The 14,716-nt window shown below is 47.2% G+C and overlaps 1 protein-coding gene across 7 annotated transcripts in view; it reads right to left on the reverse strand.

Moving 5' to 3' along the window:
- RNF220 (ring finger protein 220) overlaps positions 1-14,716 on the reverse strand; it is a 329,969-nt gene that overhangs the window by 23,268 nt on the left and 291,985 nt on the right. For all 7 annotated transcript variants that reach the window (XM_043552506.1, XM_043552504.1, XM_043552502.1 and 4 more), the window contains 2 exons: positions 13,125-13,180; positions 10,741-10,819 (listed from right to left, as the gene is read on the reverse strand). In XM_043552506.1, coding sequence (XP_043408441.1) covers positions 10,741-10,819; positions 13,125-13,180 — 135 coding nt within the window. The remainder of the gene's footprint in view (positions 1-10,740; positions 10,820-13,124; positions 13,181-14,716) is intronic.

The raw sequence follows: 14,716 nt of genomic DNA on the forward strand, positions 1-14,716 counted from the left end.
CAATTAGCACCATTACTCAGTTATCATGGGTTAGGAGAGTCAAGTCGTCCCCCCCGCCCCGGACCCCCAACCCGCCCTCCACATCCCGTGGTCATTTGTAAAACGTTTGCATGCATGCGATCTTTGTTTCTTCAAATTAAACCAAGCAATTCCCACCTGACGTCCCAGTGGGCAATCACAAGCAATTCCGTTAATTAAATTATCTCTGATTCTGCAGCCCTGGAATCTCTCAATATACCGAGGATTGAGTTCTCGACAAAATACTTGACCAAAAGAAAAAATAATGCTGATGTCAGCGTGACTCACTTCTGTTAACCCTTCGCAACAGGTTACGACAGACTGCCCTTTGGGAAAAGCGGCAAGAGATGTCAGATCAAGATGAGCTCAGAAATCAGAGCTGTGTGTAGGGGGAAAAGTCTTCATCCCTGCAGGATGCCTACTGCAGCCGTTCTGCAGGGATTCACTGCACAGGACAGTTACACATAACAGGCAGAGAAGAATGCCATTGCATGCAATTCCCTGTGTATTCAGAAGCCAGGGTGTGATGCAAACCACAACAACATGAGGGACAGGGAAGCCTTCGGCATGGCAGGCTCTGAAAGGGCTCCACCTCCCTTGGATTTCACTGAAGGAACTCTGTCATCAAGCACTCTCCATAAAACATCCCTCTGGTTTGTTTATTTCAGCTGGGTATAAATTTTCCCTTCTTCATAAATAGTCACACTGTACAGAACATTCCATAAATTTTTACAGCTCCGGTTTGTATGTACCTTGTACAAACATTTAGCGCTGATTAAATGCACCACCAATAAAATTTCATGAGCTACTTTTGACACTTGATATTCTGACCTTCCTTCTCTTCCTTACACATTTATTTGTGTTTTCATTGAGGGCAGGTGGGAGAATTTACCGTACTTCAAACAAACTCATGGGCAATTGTTTTTAAATAGACTATTCATTCTTCTCCTCAAGAAGCTGATAGGGACAGAAAACACGCTCCATTTTCTCTCGCTAAGGGCAGGGGTCTCGTCACTAGCCTACAATGGAATAATTTTTGGGGAAGGGAATGGATTTGATTGAATAGAATCATGATGCAACCAACAAAACAATGCAAATCCACAAGCACATAGTTGTGACCGACCTTCCTTGCCGCAACCCCTTCTTTCCTACCGCTCAATTTACATCTGAACTAGCCTGCAAGTTCTGCGGAGCATAGACGGTGTTTTATTAGTCCATAAAGCCCCTGCATCGCTCTGGTGCTGTGTAAATAGTAAGGGAGGGACTTATTCAGAATCCAGGAATGGCACAGTGTGATGAGGTAGCTTTGCCTCTCGCTCCCATCCCATGTCAGTCTCAATACCAGCCACAGTCCTGCACCATCTAAAGGTCACAGCCTACTTCATCTTCTGAACCGTGAAGTTCGGTTCTTGGGGACCAAAGAGTAAAAAACATTTTAGCTGACAGGCTAGCCTGTCACCTGCATTCACCTTTGTCTGCGCTCTCACCAGTAAAGGCCCTGATCCTGCAATCCAATCCATTTGGGCAGACCCATGCGGAGTCCTGCTGAAGTCTCTGGCGCTCTGCACAGGCACTCTTGTGGACAGGACTGCGGGATTGGAGCCAAAGGTAAAACAGCGTGTGACCAACAGCCAGGCAAAAAGGAACCTTCTACATTCATAAATACTTTTTTATCCAGAGGGCTTTAAAAGGGGGCAAATGTGATACAACCACACAGTTTAAGAGCCTCAGGACTTTGCAGGAATTCCAGTGTCAGACATCTGTGGCAGACTGACTACTTGCAACCCAGAAGGTGTGGGCTACCAGTGGGGCAGATAAACTGGGCTTTTATTTCACTGGATGAGCAGCCGAGACAGAAAGGGCCAGATCCTTAGCAGGTATAAATCTGCCTGTCACTGAGAATGCCAGTGTGCAAGTGACTCTTCTGGCAAGATGTCAATATTTTAGAAGCTAGCTTCCCCATTACCAAACTAAAAATCTCATTTATTGGGTTTGTTTATAAACTAGCCTCCCTTAAAAAGGCTGATTTATAATCCCGTAAAGGACTGTCACATATATTGGCACAGAGGCTAATTTATTGTCCTCTAGGGAAAAGAAAAAAAAAAAGAAAAAAAAGAAGCCCTCTTGCCTTGATTAATGTATGTTTTTGTATTGTAAGATATTAAAGAATGCTGCTTCACCTGTAATTATAGAGGAAAGTTTATTTTGGCGAAGTGCCCTGGCTCCTGGTTGCCAAGTTATGAATAATACAATGTTCCATCTTCTAATTTCCGTGTTCTAAGTTGTGGATTCGGAGTGGGGTGCATGCAAGGGCACACACATGTTGGGCCAAGGCTCTAGGAGTCACGAGTGCCTCTATTTTATACTTGCTTGCACAACTTGTTAATACCAGCAGCTGCTTGCCAAGCTTGGAGTTCGCTTCCGACTAATTTCATCTTGATGCAAACCAAAAACATGGTCTCTTTTCTCCCCGCAGAGGAATTATTTCTCTTACACTTGCATGCACCATCGCAATATCACTGAGGGGGGCTTACCATCGCGGGGAGGCATTCTAAGCTGCATTTAGTTGGGACCTGGGTATAGATTCCCCAAACAATTAAACTTCGGAAGAATTAATTATGCTTTCACACTCCCCCTGCACACAGAGCCCAACAACATCTTTACAGAAGCAGGGAGTAAATTCAGGCGCTGGCTGATTTCTTTGGCCTGCATTTCATCAGGACACGTGCCCAGCCCCAGTCGAAACGGAACCAGATGGCACTACTGAACATTCAGAATGCAAGGAGCCTCTGAGTCGGCATGTTTAGAGGTGTCTGTAGGGCTACATAGTATCCACTGGCCACCGAGAGTGATTTAAACAGGAGGTTAGAGAAACGCTGAGCCTACGCCAAAATTCTAAGTACGCCATTTGAGTGATTACGGTTCTACATGAAATCTGGGAGATAGACTCCAGGGGTCATCCTTATTCAGATTTACAGACTACGTCCCCTGTTCCAAAGAGAAAATAAATGCAATCGCATTGCTTTACCGAAGAAGCTGCGGCGATCAAAGAAAGGTCTTACCCCAGAAGACTATTTTGATGCAGCAAGATTCTCTATCGAAGCAGCAGTGGCCATTTTAGGAAGTGATTTTCTAGGCAAAATTCCCAAATATGGATAATTTTATATCTGAGACTTTAATATGTCAGGTCGCCTTTCAAATGCATTACCCATACTGGTGCTGCTAAAAGTATTTCTAGCAGGGTTCACGCACGGGCTCCCTGTTGCAACACAGGGGAAGCCTCCAAGGACAGCCTGTGCCGTTTGAAAATGCAGCTCTCCTCTTTAACGCGGCACCGTGGCACACGGAGACAACAGGTTGCCGCAGACAGTATTCCATCTTGTTCTAAGGGGATATCTAACACCGGAGCTGGAGCAGGAACTTCCAGCCTGGGTAGACAGATGCGCGCTAGCTCGGATTGAGCTAAAATACCTTACAAATAGCAGTGTTGCTGCGATGGTGTGAGCCGTGGGATGAGCCAGCTGCCCTGAGCACGCAGCTAGTGTTTCTGACAGGATTGCGCTTGGCATAGCTGCCCTGTCGCACTGTCCAGACATGCCTATTTCTAGTGCACTAACATGTGGGTATATCTGCCAGAGCTGGAAATTGCACCACCAGCTCCAGTGTAGACACACCCTAAGGATGAACCTATCTGGATTACAACGGGGCACGTCATGCAGAGATCTGTAGTCTAAACAGGCCGCGCTTCTATATTAGAGAACGAAGGTGGCCGTAATCTACAATCTTCCAGGCTGCTACAGTAGCATCGTGAATTCAAAGAGCTCTGCAGCTTTCTCAGGGCTTTAGCCTCTAGTTGATACATTTTGCAGAACTGCCAATTAATGATAATTGATTGGGAGTTACCAGGGCATCACGATAACATCTCCCCAAGGTAGTTTCCTGGAATCACACAGCCTGCCCTGGAACGTTTACACTTAGGCTATTGAATGTCTCCTTGTGTGCTGAATGAATGGACCAGAATTGGTGGCATTTCAGCTAGCCAGCCAGCTCCCTTGCTGTGACAGAAGCCTGCATAAAGCCACTGAAGGGGCCAATTGTATTTACATTAGGTTTCCTTATATTGCATTTTAACCAAGTGTTAGGCAAAAAGAAACCAGAAACCATCAGAAAGAGACAAAGCTGAAGAGCAATAATGGTCCACCCATAGGGCCATTTCCCCCTCTGCTCCAACCACTCACTTCCCATTTGGGTTAATCTAGATTGTACCAGTCATAAATGTACTAGATGGTAAACTCCCTGGCTCAGGGACTCTCTTTATGAGTCTGTCCAGTGCCCAGCATAATGGAGAGCATGACCGTGACCTCTGAATGCTACCATGGTAGCCGTTAAACAGCTTAGAGGGCCAGAAATCCATATTCTAAGCCCCTTATTTTCTGGAGTTAGTACACACAAAACTAAAGCACTATTTTATATAGTGGCCACATAAAAAATTGTTACATAACAGGTAAGCACAGCCAGGTCTGCTAATGAAGCAGAGCCTAGCTGACAATGTACTGCCCAGGACAGGGTGTTTGGTCACACCCTGCTGAAGCCTCCATCCTCCAGTGAGCTGAATGAATATGGGCACATTCTGATCAAACTCAGAATTCAGCCTATGATTAATAATAATTCTTATTTATTATTTGTATTACTGCGGCGCCTAGGCCCTACTGTGTGTGAGGCACCACACAAACCCTCACTAAGAAGGCAGTCCTGCCCCATCAAGCTTACAGTCTAGGAGAAAACATTCAATCAAATCCTTGAAATACTGCAAACAATGCAATGGGGTCAAGAGGCCCTCATCAGAGGCATCATTAAGTGCAAAAGGCTGATTTTAGGGCCAACTCTCTCTGACAAGCTGCTCACACATCCAAGGGCAGAATTAAACTGCAAGAAGGCAGCTGTTTGTGTTTTATAAGCTAAAGTTTCTCTTACCTATGGAATAACCCCAATATTTCACAGGGAATCATCATCCATCTAACTGAAATACCCTCTAACGGCCCATCAGCCTCATATCCCTTTTGAAATAGCACAGCTGAGCACTTGCTGGGCCACGATTTATTTTTTACCTTCTCAGACATCTTGCTAACTCTATAGCTCAACAGTGACAGTCGAATTTCACACTGTGATAGCCCCCCATCGATTTCTCACTCTCGAGAAGCAACTCCGCAAATTAAAGTTAACAGCATTTCTGAAACTTTAAAAAAAAAGAGGAGAGAGACGTGAAGGGCAAAGATGCCTGAACTGCACCTCTGACACAAAACATCCTTCCTTGATTAGTTGTGGCAGGAGGCATACAAGTGTCCCAGAGCCAGGCACTGGACTCAGTGGAAAATGCATCTCTGGCCCCGGACTTACAGCCTGAGGCCTTTAGGATCTAAAGCATTATATAGTTCCTCCACTATGGGCAGCTGCAGAACATGTGTATACAGAGGAGGTGTAACCAGGGACGCAGATTCCCCATGTTCCTGGGTGCATCTAGAGTAAAGGGAGATACCAGGCTCACTGACAGCTCTGAGTTCCCTTGGTTAGCTTGCCTTGCTGAGTTTTATACCCCACCAGGCTGCAGACGAATTGCTAACTGAGACTAACCAGGATTTAGATAGAGCTAGGTTGGCATGGTGATGATTTTGTTTTAAACTATTACCTGTACAGGCAATTTCTCTTCATAGCTCGAAGACAAGGGGCTACGTTAAGAATCTCAGCCCGGCTCTCTCCTCCCTGGCAAAATCATTCTGAACTTCAGCCCCACGGGATACGCTAACACAGATTAACGACCCTACATGAACCCTGAAACCTATTCACCAGCCTTTCTGAAGAGCAACGTTACACAGTGGCAGACGTTCTGTGCACTTATTACGTACTGGCGATGGCATTTCAAGGGAGAACCAGAACCTTTAAAAAATCCACACGTAACCCCCCTCTGCCCAGTGACTGCAGGATTCAGCCGCAGCCCATCCCCACGCTGGTCACTGCTCTTGTTTTTGTCTTAACTTGGGTTTCAATCCTGCATTTGGCTCAGTGCAGGCAAATCCCTGGGGAACCAACCGCAGCACCAGGCCCTCTGAAGGTACATTCTTCCAGGCAGGGACCTTTTCTGTAGAGCCCCATGTGCACTATAGCACCAGCTCAGTATTACTGTTACTTTTCTCTATCTGCTTTTTTGCATTGGCATCCAAAACCCATTAATGGTTCGACATCTACGGAGCTGGGGCTGGGAGAGATTATCCTGATGTGTGAATTCATGGCATCTTCTCTCCAGTCCCCTTCAACATGCTGATTTAAGCGTAGATCTGTCTTTTTAGGCCAGCGATAATCTTCCGACTTCACACCCTCCCTGCTCCCATCTCCAGTGCCATGCCTGAGCAGGAGAGAAGCCCCCTGAAGAGGGCCATTGCTATTTCACATGCTGCTCTCAGCGATTAGACTCTTCAGGCCACACCAAGCCAACCCGGCACCTTCGTTTGCTTCAATTCCACTAGTTTTGCCAGGGCCGCCGAGCTCCCCCTGGAATCGGTGTTTTTTTAAAGCTGCTTCAGAAAGGTCGGGGGGGGGGGCGGGGAAGAGCAATGAAAAGAAAACAAACGCCATGGCTTTTCTTCTCTAAACCCCTCTCCTAAACACAACAAGCAGCTCGTCCAGCGAAGCATGATGAGCATGAAGTGTTATATAAAGAAGATAATTATAAAGGGATTTAATGCTTGGTGGGCTTAAATCGCAAGGTTTATAGCAAAGGTAGCGCACTTGCTTAAACAGCCTGGTGCTCTGGTTTGCTATTATGCGAGCAGCACTGATGGTGCTAACTGGAATCCAAAACAAGATTTGTTTTATGAAAAAAAGAGCACAGCCCCTTCCCAGCATGGATGGCAGCTCGAGTCCCACCTCCTTCCAGTTCTGTTCCATCCCTGATTAATGATGTTGTCTGCCTGATTTATGACCCACCCCAACAGATTAGAGTTTCCCCCTTCAACCTCCCCTCCGCTTCCCCCCCGCAAAAGGCACAGCCACACTCCGCTGGAAATATTAGAGAATTATTAAATAAACATTCATACGTCATGTCTCTTCCCATACTGAGCTCATCGCAGTCAACACTCGGCAGCCTGGGCCTGTTTGCTTTCATGCTGACACCAAACAGCTGGAGTGATTCATGGAGAGGCTGGCTACAATGTTTCATGTCATATATCATGCTAGCAGCGCTCCCTGCCCTGACTGAGATAAACTGATCAACCACAACGGACTGGAATGAATTTATGACAACACAAAATTGAGGAAAACAAATGGGAGGTGACCCAGTGGGCCACTAACCCAGACTCTTTCGCTGGCCTGCAATCTAGTTTGGTGGCAGAAAGCAAAATTGAACATTGGCACTCTGAATTAAGATGTTGGCTTTTAACCCCTGGGAACCTTGATTTCAAAATGGCGCCAGGTTACTTGGGTAACGTCTTGGGAGGGAGGGGGAAGGGAGAAAAGAGGTCACAGCTTCTGCAGCTCACAGCTAGTCCTGACACACAACTACGAGTCCCAGCAGAGCATCTCCACTAGTGGAGGAGACCGGGCATATGTCTGAACGGTTACAGGAATCGATTACTCTCTCCAAGCCCAATGCAAAGCCCTGTCTCCAGTCCAACCAGAGGTGCGTTTCATTTGCTGAGGACTTAAGCCACCCTTCTCCCTGCCCTATCCCCCTTTACTAATCCTTTAGAACTAAACAGCCTTGCTTCAGAAAGTTAATGGAGTCAAGATTGGAAAGTTCCACTAGATCCCGATGCTCCGAGCGTATTAGTCCCCAGACCAACCCTAGTTCCATCTTGTCAACCAGTGGCTACCATCTGCCGTTCAAACACAGATGATGCAAGGGGCTAGGTCACTGGTAAGGGAAACAATGGAGACCTGTCATGGTACATGGAGGTGGGGAAATCAGTGTGGACTTTCCTTGCATCTCTAGGCTTGTCAATTTGCTTGCAAGAGTGTCTTCTAAGGAAGCCTGAAGTGCAAATTCCATTAACTTTCAACCAAAGTACATCAGCGGCACGCCAAAACAAGGACAGTGTACTGTATCGTATTAGCTAATTAAAAAAATACTCTCCATGCCTAGACTTATTTTTGGAATGGGGGGAAGGAATGTCATTCTTATAACAGTAGGATCAATACATGGAATCACTACTAACTCTATTACCCATTGTTCGAAATGGAGAGCACAGCTGACACAGGTGATAAACCATGTGCTTCTAAACTTTTTAAAATGCTAATCAGATGCTACATGGAGCTTAACACACCAATCAATAACACCCAGATTTAAAAGCAAAAATTAAAGTTATGAACAACGGAGCAAAGTGCTTCGGCCTAGAACTTGCTGCAAGCGCCATCCCAAACAAGAAAAATGAAACCAATTTAGCTCCAGATTAAGAAACAGGAACTGGAGATGAATCAATTTAGCCTGTTGGGCTGGGTCACCATATATCATGGCTCCTCAGCGGAGTGGGAAGCAGCCAGACAGTATGAAACACCTCCTCCCCCGCTTTCTGTAGGATTCTAGGTCTGATCGCTGTTATCAATTAATTTAACTCAAACCCCCCCTACACAGGCAAACATGCAGAGCATCCAGGCTCCTTAAACAGCAGGACAGAAACTATATCACACACACACATCTCACAGGGGAAAAAAGGGAAGGTGGGAATCCATCTCCAACACCATCTTACTGTCTGATCCTGACGGAAATAAAGGCCTTTAAATAAAAGCACCTCAGCTCTCCTCGTTCCTTTAAACGAGGAATTTCTTGGGAAGAGTTAATAAGCCAGTAAAGCTTTACCTGTAATTTCTAAGGAGTTTTGCCTGCCTTCCAGCAGCTCCAGCAGGACTGAGAGTTGAACTGGGGCAGGGTTATGACGGAACAGGACAGATGCACATATTTCACAATGTAGTTATTCTACGTGTTGTCTGGAAAGTGCTTGGGGATCCTTCAAAAAACTCTAGACCAAGCTTTAATAACCTGATCAAGGAGGTAAGGTCAATTTGTCACTTGAGCTCAAGTGTTCTGGAAAGGGTCAAATCCTTTTAGCTTTTCAGCAGGAGTGGATTTGGGAGGGTAGAGTCGCTGACTCTAAGGAGAGCTTAGGAGGCCCTATGGAAGGATGGGCAACAAACCAAACGAGGGGGAGACAGAGGCCAATGGATTATTGCTAAGGGATTCAACACCTCTGACACAAAACACAAGAGTAGCTACTTTGAAGCTAGGTCTCCTGTTGCAGTGTTGTCAAATCCCAAAATTCTATGGTCTTGGTTTCAACCCACTGATTGAGAAGCATGAAAAGATCAGATCTACATAGAGTATGAGCAGTGTGGACCACCCATGTCTGGGACCCATGGGTAGAGAGGTTTTAAAACAGAAAAAAAAAAGGTCCCAAGACCAGAGGTCGGGGCAGCAGAGAATTACCTCAGCTAACACCTAACCATGCACTAATGCTTCTTAAAGCTTTAGCTGTTAGAAGTCTCCAGTCTGTAGGGGACACAGAACCTGAAGTCAGGCCTGGGCAGGTCGATGAGGAGAAGGAACTGGATTTCAAACGAATCTGAGATAAAGTTATTTGGAATCTGCAAGCACAGAGATTTTCCCCACTGCTTCGGTCTCATTCAGAGCCGTTTTATTCCTTGCCTGATCAGTGTTGATTTTGGGCAATAATTGACTTTCTCTTTAAAAAGGGAATTAAAATGATCCACAGCAGCAGTGGAGGATCTTGAGAGTACTAAGCTGGGATTTCCAGAGGCCCTCACACGGCCAGGTGCCCAACAGCCAGGGTTTCCCCACAAGCCTTTAGGAAGAGGGTGGGAAGGGGCAAGCCACTCTGAGGTGGGGGGGGAGAAGGCATCCCCAAAAGAGAGAAATCTGAAACAAACAGTGCCAAGGGCATGACATGGCTCCGTCCTAGGCCACGCGTACGTGCATCCTGTGGCTGGAAGTAGCTGGAGAAGGAGACGATCATCACACAGCTTAAATGCTGGGTTGCAGGCTCCTGAATCAGGGGCAGAAGGCTGCAGATGAAACATGCTCAGATCCTGGGAAATGGAGGCTCAGGGTGTCTCCTAGTAGTGACCCTCTCTGGCTCACACAAGGACCAATGCTGACTGGCTCCATGGCGAAGAGTATTCAGCCTTTGTCCTCAAATGGCAGCCTTTGGGCTGGTGCGAGTCCTTCCCATGGATAGAAGGAGGATGGAATAAGTAGGTACCAAGGCAGGGTCTGAGCGGGCAAGGAGAGAGAGCATAGGGGCTTCCTTTAGGAGAGGGATTCTGAAGAACACAGGGAGCTTACCAATAAAGCACACAGCCATCCCCGCTCCATACCACATGCCTGCTGGAGATCACTGCACTGAGCGCCAAGACACAGAGGTGGGGTGTTTCCTTTGTGGACGAGGAATTGCTACGGAGCATGAAAAACAGAAGGCCTCACCCCATGATGGTGGAATCCCCAGTTATCAGCCACTTCAGACAGTGGGAGCTAAGAGCGGAGATAATGCAATGCTGATGTTTGGGACGGAAGTAGCTTATTTCAGGGATAACTGCTTTAGTGGTCAAGGGTCCAAAATATGCCAGTGCGTGCCTCTTTGAGTTACCCTGACGCTCAGAGAGCTGGGGGCAGTTGCTTCACTTCCACAGAATGGGCAGGACTGTACGCTTTATACTCACTTTTCGATGTCGCTGTTCTTACAGGTCTTTTGCAGAGCCTCCTGTTTACTGCTCTCCCCGTTACTCGTCGAGGGCATTTCTGTGGAGGGAAGGTACAGGGCATTAATAAAAGGAAAGAGTCTAAATGTGTAACAGGTGCAGGAGCAAAGGACCCAGGAGTCACTTTCCCAGAACCAACACTGCCTGACTGTTCCTGGCTGTCTGAAAGGCCTAAGATCCAAGAGGGAAAATGAAAATTCCACCCTTGCCTCGCTTCCAACGGATGGCCCCATGGCGTTTGCTGGTTGTACCAGCTAAGATTTATTTCAGAAAAGGTTTGCTACATGTAGACCGGGTTTCTAGCAAGGCAGGACTGGATGAAATTCCCCCCACAAGAGGAAAAAAAAATAAAAAGCCAAGATTTTCCAGTGACTGAGGGATTTTGGGCACAGAGCCAGAGATGCCTTAAAGAGTCCTGACTGAAATTGCTGAGCACCTGCCCTCTGCAAATCTGGCTCCTACAAGGTATCTTAAACGGGACACTCAAAGTCAGTAGCCACTTCTGAAAATCTTGGCCAAAGAGTCTACACAGAGCAGCTTGTGATGTGTTTGGGTGACAAGTACTATAGAAACGCAAGCGAATACCAAGCACTAGTGCTGTTGCTTCTTCACCAACCCTCCGATACAGCTACTGAAGGAGAGCTGATTTATTTAATTCACTGTCTGTGGTAAGTACTCCAATTTCCCTTATCTAAGGCAGTTTATTCTCTCTTCTCTTAGGAAGCTATGTGGGTGCTGTGTCACATACAGGGAAGTGATTAAGAACGGAGAATATTTAATACACTTATTTATCATGCCCTTGGTGAGACCATATTTCCTCACCCTTCTCTTCCCCTTCCCAGGTCCAAGCCCCACACTGGTTTGGTACCGTGCAGTTGCCCAAGCCCCTGGTTGTGGACTCTTATGAACAGAGGCCTGGGCGTCAGGTGCCCAGCATTCTATTCCCAGTTCTGCTACTGCGCTCCCTGGGCGACCGAGGGCAAGTCTCCTAATACCCCTCTCCCTCAATTCCCTCTTCCGGAAAGCAGGGATGACAGCACTTACCCAGTGTTGTGATGTGCTTGGGGCTCTACAGCGGGAACGTGTCCAGTTTTATTACTGGGGGGCTGCTCACACTTCCCACTAGTTTGTTATTGTAGGGCTGGGTATGTGCCAGGGGGCCACTGGCATTTAAAAATAAAACCACCCCCGATGGGTTTAAAAAACCCCCAAAGATACCCAAATGAGTATCAACGTAAATCACAGCTCAAACCATTTTCTTTGTCGCAGATCATTCTTGTGGGCAGCCTCCACCACGTATCCTCAGCTGGGACAGAAGCCAGGACCTTCCATGCTAAAAGCACAGGCCTCTGCTACTTGGGCTAACGGAAGAATTCCCCGGTAACAGCAAGAGGAGGCACTATTCTCTTACGCTGCCACCAGAGGTGACATTATTAATCTCCTTTGTCCTTTTAAAAATGGGAAGGCAACAAAAAAGGGCAGCATTAACATGTGTCTGGGTCAAGCCACCAGCAACCGAACAGCGGCACAGGGGAGTGAAGCTCTGACAGCTGCTTAAGTGAATGGAGGAGGATGACCCAAGGCAGTGTGGTTTCTGCTGGGGAGGGAGAACTTCCATTACCATGTCCATTATTGCACAGACACTTCCTGACCAGCTGGGCAGGCTCCTCAGATACCATGCTACTAGACACTCCTACCACAGAGGCCAGTGCCCCCAGGACACCACCCTCACTATTGGACTGCTGGCCAGAAAACTCCCTATTCTCTACAGATGTGATTCCAGTCTGACCCTCAGTGCCAAGAGACAAGATATGGCTCCCAACACAAGAGACCCACTAGTTACCAACTGGCATCCTGTGTCACCAGGCCAAGCAGTCACCAGCTGGTTTGTTCCTTTAATTCAGACGCTATTTTATGGCATCATTCAGCTCAACAGGAAGTTGGTGCGGCCTAATGGTCAGAACCCAGGAGTGGGAGCCCAAAATGCCAGAGTTCTAATCCTGTCTCTGACTGACTCTCTTCAAGGCTTTGGGCACGTCTCCACCTTGGGGTCAGCCCCTCAAAGGCCCATGATGAGGAATATGTGTGGGGACCTCTGAGATCCTCAGAATAAAGGTGTTCTGCAAGTACCGAGTATTGTTAATGATACTGTTTGGGATCAAAGAACTATGTATACACAAGATCACTGTATGCTTCTATTGACATGCAGTTACAATGACCACTACAGAGGCAAGTGGCTGCAACTCGAAAAAAGTGTAAGATAAAACCCCCCTCCCCCATCCAAACCGGCAAGAGAAGATCTTCATGTTCAGGATGGAACAGTAATTTATGGATCTAACACTCACCATCGCTGGCCCATTTGGAAAACTCTGGCGTTATTCGGGTACTGGGCGTGCCACCACTAAAAACAGAGAAGAGACACAATGCTGAAAGCAAGTCACGGAGAGTCCGTGGCTCCTACAACACTCACAAGCCTCACTGGTTTTTGTAGGTTTCAACAGCTTAAATACAAACATTCCCTCCCACTTAAATCTGGGCATCCAAGCGAGGGACTAGCCTTCTCTAGAATTGGGCTTTGTGCTGGCAACTCCCGCTGGTCTAGTCCTAGCCCTTGCCCACATAGTCTGTGTTGAACCACTCAGTGGTTGTGATGTTGACTGAAGGCTTTGGATCCAAATTCCTTCCCTTGTAACCTAAAGCTGAGTTTTGCACCCCAGATTGCAGAAGCAAAAGGCTTAATGGCTAAAGGCTTCTCTCTATGTTACAACAGACTCTCCCTCTAAGAATAACTGCACCTTCTCACAGGCATGGCCTTATAATGCTTCAAATTTGGGACAACCATTGCACTAAAGCATGTAGAACTGGCAATCATGACCAGTCACTTGTGAGCCAACAGAATAAAGGAGGCAACAGCACAAGAGAATCTTTAAAGGAGCCTTGGTAATTATGAGCACTATGTGACATTTTCAGCTCTGTGAGCTAAGAGGGTTACATTAAAAGGGTAATCTAGCCTCCCGCTTCAAGGCATGAGCTAATAATTACACCCTGCATTTCTCCGGAGCCTTTGGCCAGAATTTCAAAGCACTTTGCAAATATTAAGTATAATCACCCCCATTTTACAGATGGGGCAAATGAGTTGGAGAGGGATTCAAGGACCACAAGGCAATACAGCGTCTGAGTGCCAGAGCCACATATGGGAATGTGACCTCGGAGGTTCCAGGCTCCTGCTATAATCCCTAAACCACATCTCCCCACTACTGTGTGCGGGCACTGGCAAGGGATTCCCCCTCACCCCCCCAAATCACAATGTGCTCATCTGGTGAGGGGGAATGATTCTACTTCACTCTGAAGCATAGCGATTGGCCACTGCTGAAGGCCCAAGGGTCTGATCCAGCATGGCGAACCCTATGTTTCTACAGAATGGAACCTAATTTCAAGCCACTGTCTGTGACAGGCTAAGCAGTAAGAAAGCTTCATTCCACTGCTTTATCAATCACTTCAACCTTGACCTCACTGAGGATCACTCAGTCTAAGAGACAGAGGGGAAATTTAAGCCCTATCTCCATGCAGGGCAGAGGGCTAGAAAAACAACCCTACGTCCCTGTTAACAGTCATTTTGTTATTTGCCTGAAGCACTTCCCCAAGCGCCTGGCTCACATCGCGCTCTGGCTGCCTGCATTTCCCAGCCTGGAGCAAGCCAGGCAGTGCTCTCGGCTCCAAGCACAAAGGCCTGCCACACGAGGGAGCGGCGCAGACCTGTCCCAACTCCGTGCTGCATGCAGAGGGGTCCACTGGCCTGTTCTACACCACCCCGGGCAATCCCATACACGGTGCTAGCTGACACGTACTGCACAGAGCGCTATGGCATGCAAGCGGCAGCCGCATTGACACAGATCTACTCAACTCTAGTCCGCTCCGGGGAGTGGCAGAGCTCAGG

The sequence above is a fragment of the Chelonia mydas genome, chromosome 8 (assembly GCF_015237465.2).
Source record: "Chelonia mydas isolate rCheMyd1 chromosome 8, rCheMyd1.pri.v2, whole genome shotgun sequence".
In the NCBI taxonomy this organism is placed as follows: domain Eukaryota; kingdom Metazoa; phylum Chordata; order Testudines; family Cheloniidae; genus Chelonia; species Chelonia mydas.